Source organism: Branchiostoma lanceolatum, chromosome 6, assembly GCF_035083965.1.
Source record: "Branchiostoma lanceolatum isolate klBraLanc5 chromosome 6, klBraLanc5.hap2, whole genome shotgun sequence".
NCBI lineage: Eukaryota > Metazoa > Chordata > Leptocardii > Amphioxiformes > Branchiostomatidae > Branchiostoma > Branchiostoma lanceolatum.
The window spans coordinates 13175606-13185206 of record NC_089727.1 but is presented as its reverse complement, the minus strand read 5'-3'; the positions used below and the strand labels follow the sequence as shown (position 1 = coordinate 13185206).

The window sequence follows — 9601 nt, the reverse complement described above, 5'->3', positions numbered from 1 at the left end:
TGGTTTATTCCAAGATGGCGGCGAGAATTTTTATTTTGCAGACGAACAATTTTAAATGCTGAGAATTCACAAGATTTCGGACAGTTCAGCTCAAAGTAGAACCAGGCAGGATATCTCATCGCACTGTTCAGATGTTGAGTTGAAAATTTAGACGGTAGGTTTTGTCAATAAGCCAGTAGAGACGATTGAAAAGTCATGTTGCTTGAGGAGGGAGGGGGGCATCATTCATTTTATGTAAATATTCATGATTTGGACGGTGTTTGGGTAATTTCTCACACCGATGTGGTAAGTTGATATGTAAGGACAATAAATCACCCGCATAATATGGTGTAAGATGCAGAAGTTTGATATTTAGAGATATGCAGGTATATGTGTGTGACGTCAAATAATTTGTATGTAACAAGATCCACCAATTAAAAAATTGAAATTCTACTCAACATGAAATTAAGAAGTATGTATTCTACTACATGTATATTGAAGAATCACAATAGTAGCGTGGTATGTGAATTGTGATGAAAATAATTTAATCCATGACTCCTCTTGTTTCCTACCTGTGCAGTGAAAGATATTCCACCATGGTGCTGACAGTGGTCATCATGTCCATGGTACTGGGAGCCATGGTCCTGCTGATGGTACAGGGACTGCTGGCCTACTGGTACCTGAAGAGGCAGCCTGTAGCAGAGAAACCCAAGAACGAACAGTACGAAAAAGCCAGGCTGCACGAGGTGATATCACATGGACTTATGTATGATTTGTGTGAAATAAAAGTTGCCTCTTTACTGATAATAGATTGGTATTTTTCCTTGCAACTTTTTGTTCAACCCAGGAGATAGAGATGTATATCATGAGATGTATCATTAAAGCCGGGATAAAACTAAGCACTGCATGTTTGTACTATATATTATGCGTATTGTATCCATGGTGTACCGTCACAAACCATGCTTTACCAGGCACAGAACGTGACACAGCCCGACCGTCACAGACTGTGCCCGGAAGCGCTGTCAATCACTGTGATTGACGGGGCAGTGATGTAACTATTCATGCCCGCGTTTCGATATAAGGCAGCATGTTTTTGTTTACCGCAGTCCTCCCACCCCCCGTCATCTTTGTTTTTTTCGGGGTGCTGAGATAAGGAAGAACAGCGTAATTCTCGCTCTGTAAAATAATTGAATAACTTAGACTTATAATTGAAGTGGCACAAAAAGACAGTGTCTAGAACAGATGCTAAAAACAATTTGTAAGACTAAAAATATTCTACCCTGGGAAACCAGATCTAGACTAGGATCGGGCCACTTGCCGGTTACTTCGACGTCCTGAGGCAGTCAGCTCGCCCGATCTAAATCAATGCTACGGGAATTCAAAGTTGTAGCCCCGGGCACTGTCCAGGCACGGTTCGTGACAGTGCCCGTGTGTCACAAACTGTGCTTTTGCCCCAGGCACGGTTTGTGACACACGGGCACTGTCACAAACCGTGCCTGGGCACTAAACGTTACAGTGCCCGAGTGTCACAAACCGTGCTTTTGCCCCAGGCACTGTTCGTGACAGTGCGCGAGTGTCATAAACCGTGCTTTTGCCCCAGGCACGGTTTGTGACACTCGCGCACTGTCACGAACCGTGCCTCAGGACACAGTCGTGAATGGCACGGTTCGGGACGTATTTCTGTTGAAGATATTCGTGATAAGACGTCAGTCTGTTTGTGCCACATCAACTCTAAGTCCAAATTATCCAAGACAAGCGCGAAATGTATTTCAATGAGCAAGAATTACGCTGATTCTTTCTCATCCCAGCGCCTCGAAAAAAAAAGATGGCGGGCTGCAGGGGAAAAAACGCGTTGGGCAGACTCCTCCCCCTCAAAACACTAAGCTCCGCCCAAAAGCACAGTATGGGATAAGACCCCCTGTGTGTCACGAACTGTGCTCGGTTGGGCACGATTCGTGACGGTGTCCGAGTGTCACAAACCGTGCTTTTGTCCCAGGCACGGTTTGTGACACGCGGGCACTGTCACAAACCGTGCCTGGGCACCAAAAGTGACAAAGCACCAAACGTGACGCAACACATGGACACCTGAATGGCTGGTCAAGGGACCTGAGTGTATCAAGTGGTAAAATGAATGATGAAATGAAATGAATCTAATACCTATTTACTATAGTCATTCTTTTGCATCTTATTTTCTTCTACTTACAAATAGAACCAATGTGTTTTTGTGCTACTAGTATGGATTCACTCTCACATTTGTTTCTCCACAGAACCTTGAGAACCTACTCCAGGACCTGACAGACCAGACGCGTAAGAAGTCGTCGGAGTCGTGCGAGTGGTTGAACCTGATCCTGGCGTTCCTGTTCCGCGAGCTGAAGGACACAGGCAGGATCCGCCGCTGGGTCAACAAGAAGCTGAGCGTGGAGTTTGCCGAGCTGGTGCAGAGCAAGACGGCGGGGAGGGTGATGGAGAGAATCAGGGTGAGGATGAACTACTGTTGGTTTGCTTCAGTGGGTGTCTCACTGGACTGGGGCATGTTGCGGGCGTCACTGCAACCTAAATTGGATTTGTGCTATCCTTCAATTTGTAATACTAATAGATATATCATGGGTAGCCGTGGCGACTAACGCAGGGAGTTTTTGCTTGATATTACATATACTATCCCTTCTTAGTCGTGGGGCAGTACAGAATTTGACTTCTACTCGAGCGACGCCGGCCTTCTAACTTGCACGCCGGGCCCGATTCTTGTTCTCCCTGAACTCCCAACGCCCTTACCTGCGACGGCGGGCACTTCAGCGACGCCGGAAACCCCATGTTAATCCACAACAGGGCTTGATGCGGCAGAAGTCAATGGAAAACAACATCTGATCCGCCATTTTTGGTCTGAAAATAGAAGGAGAGGAACGTCATCGCTACGTCATCGCTTGTACAGCCTGATTGGTGCGTTTACTCACATGACTGGGCTTGACCAATCAGGCTGTACAAGCAATGACGTAGCGATGACGTTCCTCTCCTTCTATTTTCAGACCAAAAATGGCGGACCCGATGTTGTTTTCCATTGACTTCTGCCGCATCAAGCCCTGTTGTGGATTAACATGGGGTTTCCGGCATCGCTGAAGTGCCCGCCGTCGCAGGTAAGGGCGTTGGGAGTTCAGGGAGAACAAGAATCGGGCCCGGCGTGCAAGTTAGAAGGCCGGCGTCACTCGAGTAGAAGTCAAATTCTGTACTGCCCCACGACTAAGAAGGGATAGTATATGTAATATCAAGCAAAAACTCCCTTCGTTAGTCGCCACGGCTATATCATGGGAAATGTACAAGTATGACTAGAAAGACAACATAACACATAAAGCGTAAAAAGATTAGTTTCTTTTATTGATGAAATTCATCAAGCACTCTGTCAACTTGCTTGGTTGCAGCAAGGTCGCCACAGTCTAGTGAGATACCTGCTTTATCAATAAGTGCGGTGGGTTCTTTAACATCCTTGTGGTGTGGCTCTCCTCAAGTCATATCCCATGGAAAGGACATCCCTAAATGAAGCTAGGTACTCATTCTCACCTGAGTTGAGCATGACTGCAAACCTCTTCCAGTAGTAATTCAGGGTTAGTTAGGGTCAGGGTTGCCCATCCCTAGATCAGACACATTAATTTTTCAATTTGAATATAGAGTCTTAACTTTGTTGTTGTTATGTGCAGCTGAGAGACTACTCCTTTGGCACTACCTTCCCCATTGTTGAGAAGGCCATTATCATGGATGTGAAGCAGTCCAAGGATGGCATGCCCGGGGTAAGGACTACTCTGATCACAAGTAAAAAGAGACAAAAGAGTAGCAGCTATAGCTTGATACACAATGAGTTTGTCAAGTATGTTTTTACTTGGATCCATCAGTTGTCTGTCAAATTCATTATCATCGTGTAGCACACAGGATTTGCTCACTTTGTTTTCTACTATCACTAAGGAAGAGTTGCAGCTGCAAATTTAATCGCTCCAGAGCTGTTGGCATACTGATTAAGTTCGGCCATATAACCAATTGCAAGAACATACAAGCAATCTAAAAACATAGCAAATCAGTAAAAAAAGCTATAGAATTTCCGCCAGCCACCCAGAAGGTCTGTGCAGGACGCTATATCTACATGTATATGCTGTATATGGGAGTAAAGTCTTACATTTGACATGTTTAGTGTTATTCCCTTGATTGCCTTGTTCTTAAGCTTGATTGCTTTGTAACATGTCAAGTTTTATTCCCTACCAGACCATAGACATTGCCCTTGACATTGACTACAAGGGCGGGTTCCGCCTGGCTGTCGATGTTGACCTTGTGTTTGGGAGAACAGCCTACCTGTCTGTCAAGGTCACCAAGCTGAAAGGTCGTGTCCGCCTGCAGTTCAGCAGAGAGCCCTTCTCCCATTGGTCCTTCTCTTTCTATGAGGTAATCTCTTTGTAATTTTTTGCTGCTCTTTCCTGGTGTATTTGTTTTGCACAGCTAATAAATTGCCTCAAGCTACAACCATTGGTGTACATTAAGTACAGGCTGTGTAAGAGCAGACTGGTAGAACACCTACTCATGCTGGGTGGGACCCCTACACTCTTGTCTGTGAGTAAAGTGGGTTCAAACACGGGACTACTGGCTTTATGTCCCATCCGAAAGGCCATCTCTAATTGAAGCTGAAACTCATTTTCCATTAGTCGAGTGAGGAAATGGGCCATGGTCTGCTAAGTCAAGTGCCTTTCCTAGGGCACAATATTTGGGACCTGCTACGTAGGAATTTGAAAGCAGGACCTCTAAGTACATTCTATCTCGTGATTGTTTCCACATCTTTTTTGCCTCTGCCTTTTTGATTGTCAGTGTTTCTTCTATGATAATCATGATAATTATGATGATGATGATGATGATAGATGTTTGTGTGCAGGAGCTACTTACTAAAGTAATACTTGATTTGTGAATTGTGTTGTGATGATGTGTCTTTTTTCCCCAGGAACCAGAGTTGGAATTTGATGCCCAGTCCCAGTTTGGCAGCCGAGTCTTCCCCCAATTAACCTCTATCATTATCAACCAGGTATGTTCTTGTTGTTGTTGTTTTCCTTTATTGATACTCTGAATATATCTACTCTTTGCATGAGCGTATATTATAACACAAATAAAGTCAATGCTACAACAATTGCAAGTATGCTATATAGCTGAAAAAAATATGTTTCTTGTTAAACAAGCTTTGTAAATTCATATCTTCACAACTTCTTGGCTATAAGTTATACACTGTAACAAATTCTTTTTCTATCATGCCTTTTGCTATGTCGATGGTCTTCAGTTTCACTAAGTCTAACTCGGCTCATGGTCATGTCTATATGGAAATAATGTAATTATGTATAATCTGAAAATTGTCACTCAAAACATTGTTACTCATAACAGCAGCACATATGTTAATGATATCTGTTGAAATCTAGGCATACAATAAATTTAGCAGCGTTATATATATATTTGACACAAGACTGCAAGTTCTAGAATCAAAACAAACTGACACCAAGTTAATACATATGTACCTGTACAAATCATTAGCTTCAAAAAATAATTAGATTATATCATACACATGTCTGGTTAAATGTCTGGGTAAATATCTGGTTAAATATACATGTCCTGCACATAAACATTTTATATGGACACTGAAAATTACCACAGTCTAGCTATATCATGCGCTGTAGTAGTATTCTGTGTACAATGTAAGTCGATTGGTGTCATGTCTGTTTAGCATATCTCATCTGCACATTTCAATTGAATTACACTTACTTATCTTACAATAAGTTACATTGTACACATTTTGAATATATTCTTCCCATCTGATATGTTGTAGAAGCAATATTTTGCTTGCATAGCTATGGTCAATTTAACTTTCTCCCTACGTTACATCTGTGCAGCAAATAAGTTACTGCTCTGTTTTAGATTAAAGTTCCTTGGTTACAGCAGAACTCAGAAGAGGGTTAATCGTTATTGTACATGTACAGCTTTTTAAATATCCTGATCTGCTTAATACATAGTCAAGTCTAGAGGGAAATTAATTTGAAATATTGTGGGAAATTTAAGGTTTCCAGCCTCTTTTCAAAGTCAGAATGTGAAATGTGACAACAGTCTTGTCATGCTCGGGTCTCAGTGGTAGTGTTTTCTGTTGTGCCTGCCACATCTATTGCTGTTTCACCTGCAGCTTCAGGTGTCTCGTTCACCTGTGCATTGTCTACCAACACCTGTTCATCTGTCTGGGTCCTCCTCCTCTTGTACCAGACTGTACCCACCACAAGGGCCACAAGCGCCGCTACAGCAATCGCTCCAAGGATCCCCCCTGCCAGCTTGCTCATGTGGACTCCGCTGAGTGAATCTTGTGCAAAGGGGTTGGGCATTATTTCAGGAACGTACAGCGATTTTTCTGTGTCCCCTCCTATGCCGTTGGCGATGCAGACATACGTCCCGGAATCTTTCCCTGTGATGTCGTCTATTGTGATAGTTCCATTGGGCAGGACTTGTACTCTTCCCTTTTGCTCCAGTGTTGAGAGCACATGTTTGCCATTTGGTAGCCGGAGAGTTATTTCTGGGTTCTGGGACCCCCAGACTTCACAAAACAGATTCAACGTGTCGCCTTCCTTCAGAGGGTTGCTGTTTGTTACTTCAAACCAGGTGATCAAAGGGATGGCACAGGTAAGATCGGGAAGTGGTACGTCTTTTAGCCACGTTCCGCGCAGCTCGTCTGGGCTGTCACAGACTATCTGGTCCTCAAAGGATCGGCCTCTCATCAGCCTGCGAAAGTCTATCATTCTGCAGTCACAATTCCAAGGGTTCTGATGAAGAATCACCCTTGATGTACGGTCCAGCAGACGGTAGGCCATGTCCGGCAGACTTGTGAGGAGGTTTCTCTGCAAGTACAAGTTGTACACTCGTAGCCCCAACATGGGTTCAACGGGAAAAATCTTCAGCTTGTTGTCTTCTAGCTTTAGATAGGTGAGTGTCGTCAGTCCAGTAAAGGCGTCAGATGAGATGAATTCTATTTCATTCTGTTCAAGGGAGAGTGAACGAAGACTTCCAAGCCCTGAAAATATCTGTCCATCTAGTGATCTGAGACTGTTCCCATTTAGGTAGAGTTCTCTTAAGTCATGAAGAGTTTTAAAAGCATCTTCATGGATAGTGCTGATCTTGTTGTATGAAAGCCTCAAGTACTGCAGGCTGTCGAACCCGGAAAAGGAGTTTGCAGAAATTTCTGCAATGTTGTTTGTGAGCATGTTGAAGTGTGTTACGCCGGACAAGTTTGGTGTCGTGTCCCCTTGTGGAACGGTCGTCAAGTTGTTGTTGTAGAGGGAAATCCTCCGGAGGTTGGTCAGGCCAGAAACGCTGCTGAGGTCAAATGTGTGAATCTTGTTGTAGAAGAGGTAGAGGTACTGTAGTTTGGTCATGTGGGAGAAAGTCCTGGGATGCACGGTTGTGATGAGGTTGTTGTACAGATGAAGCTGATTCAGATTCCCCAGTCCCTGAAACATCTCTGGTGTAAGGACCTGTAGCTCGTTATAGTGTAAGTACAGCACAACAAGAGAGCCCAGAGAGTTAAACACACCTGCTTCTATTGTCTGCAGCTTGTTGATATTCAACTCTAACGTATGCAAGCTACCAAGTCCTTGAAACACCCCTGCTCTCAGAACAACAAGTTCGTTATTTTCAAGCTCAAGTTCGTACAGTTTCTCTAGGTTTCTGAAGGCTCCGGTGGAAATTGTAGTCATGCGGTTGCCGTACAGGTACAGGTGCTCCAGGTGGGTATACCTGTTTAAGTCATTGCTTTCGAGGGTGTTTATGCGGTTGTTCCCGAGACCGAGGATGGTGACGAAGGAGTTGAGGGACTGGGGGACGCCCGTCAGGTTTTTGCTGTTGCAGTTGCAGAAGTATTGGGAAGTGCAGACACAGTCGTCTGCACTGGTGCTGGTGCAGATGAACAGTAGTAGGAGACACAGGTGCACCAGGGGTACATGTTGTCTGTGAGCCATCACTGCTGAAAGACAAGTAGGGAGTGTCAACAATGCTAAATATGATACATTTTTTACTGTCATGGAAAGTATGGAACAATAGCAGCAAAGATCTTAGAAGACAAGTTTTAGTAATTTTGAAAATGGTCAGTGTTAAGTACTTATTATTAATAAGCTATTCCAGAAAAAGGGAGAAGGAACTAGCTACAGGGTAGAGAAAATTGTGTGTTCGGATCTGACCATTTGGAATAAAAGGTATGTGAAATAGACAGCTGAGACGGTGTATAAAATTTTCCAGTAAGTATCAAATTGTTATGTCTTCCCAGTTCCCTTCAAGCAGTCAATGTGGTTTAACTTAAGTGTGTAGCTGTCTGCTTCTGTCATGTTGGTTGTTCCAGAGCCCGCTGTTTGTTGTCTGTTATGGTGGTGTGTGAATGAGGCATTGTTTGTATAGAAAGCAGAACCCTTCTAACGTTACATGTACCTAATCATGAAGTGGTAATGCTACCTGTTGTTTAAATAGACTAAGTGCACATTTTGACAGTTATGTGTAGATGATTTATGTGGCACTGCAGGAAATGTATGGCAATACTGTGCCTCCGGAATGATAATTGAAATAGAAATTGTAAGTATGACAATCTGGACGGTTGATTGATGCAAAATACTGATTGCAGAATAATACAATACGTAGACTGTAAAATAAATTTTGCAAGTGATCTGCCTGGAATGTTTTACCTGCATTTTACAGATATATAATAGAGAGGGTTGTCATAAAAAATTATTTTAAACTTATCTGAAAGTATCCTGCTCAAACATTTGTGATTTTGCTCCTGCCCCCCTCCCCCAACTTGGGTATTTTGTGCAAGTAGATGTGTTCTTGTTTTCAACTGTCATCAAAAGGAACATTATTGCCCCCCAGCCCAGCATGCCCAGTTTCACATGATATGTATGCCGGGACTCTAAAGCAATACAACATAATGAATACTTTACATGAACATAGTTGTCAAATTTTTCCATGAAGGTTCAGAAGACAGCCCTGCATGTGTTCTGTACATTTTAGTAGAACAATTGTGCATGCACGTAGTCTAAAGCAATTTTCCAGATTCTTACTAGTTTCTGTCCCAAATTGCTTCCACATACACAATCATGACAATTCACTGACTCCAAGTTACACACCTGTCACTTGTGAAATCTTGTTAAAACGTAATCTGATCAAGAAATAGACATAATACGTACTGTTTCCTCTTGTGTTGTGCGATGCCGCCCGCCTTTCGTAACTGCTGCTTCAGGTGTACTGGGGCGTGTCAGGACAAAGAATGTCACCTGACAACCTATTGTGTCTGTTTCGCTGAAGGTGAGGGGTCGACCTGGAACACCTGGTCATTAATTATCCTCTCCGTAATTACCAACCAAAGACAACACACTAAATTAGTAATGCACTGACCTGGTGTGAGGCCAAAATAATGTGTTTTTGTTTTGTTTTGATGTTTTGATTCTTTACAACAGTGAGTGCGAGAGGTATTTGAATTTCAATATATTGAGTCATGCTTTGCATTATGTATTGCATTATTTTTGTGACCTCGGCTTTAAGTTTTTATATTTGAGGACATGATTTTCTTTCTGCATTGAACCCTTAC

The 9601-nt window shown here is 43.1% G+C and overlaps 2 protein-coding genes across 4 annotated transcripts in view; one reads left to right on the top strand and one right to left on the bottom strand.

The window, feature by feature from the left end:
• The first annotated feature begins 1 nt into the window (after nt 1).
• LOC136437368 (PDZ domain-containing protein 8-like) overlaps nt 2–9601 on the top strand; it is a 33866-nt gene continuing 24266 nt past the window's right edge. For 2 of the 3 annotated variants that reach the window (XM_066431948.1, XM_066431947.1), the window contains exons 1-6: nt 2–154; nt 560–725; nt 2247–2456; nt 3669–3758; nt 4225–4401; nt 4949–5029. In XM_066431948.1, the coding sequence (XP_066288045.1) occupies nt 576–725; nt 2247–2456; nt 3669–3758; nt 4225–4401; nt 4949–5029 (708 nt within the window). In that variant the 5' untranslated portion in view covers nt 2–154; nt 560–575. The remainder of the gene's footprint in view (nt 155–559; nt 726–2246; nt 2457–3668; nt 3759–4224; nt 4402–4948; nt 5030–9601) is intronic. The other variant, XM_066431949.1, reaches the window with a different exon arrangement.
• On the bottom strand, nt 5035–9159 carry LOC136437384 (leucine-rich repeat-containing protein 15-like). Its single transcript, XM_066431978.1, has 2 exons — nt 9141–9159; nt 5035–7987 (listed from the first exon to the last, which is right to left on the bottom strand). The coding sequence occupies exon 2, from the start codon at nt 7983–7985 to the stop codon at nt 6099–6101; it is 1887 nt and encodes a 628-aa protein (XP_066288075.1). The 5' UTR covers nt 7986–7987; nt 9141–9159; the 3' UTR covers nt 5035–6098.

What these genes read in the sequence shown, in the direction of transcription:
- LOC136437384 (XM_066431978.1), bottom strand. Translation starts at nt 7,985, where the DNA reads ATGGCTCACAGACAACATGTACCCCTGGTGCACCTGTGTCTCCTACTA.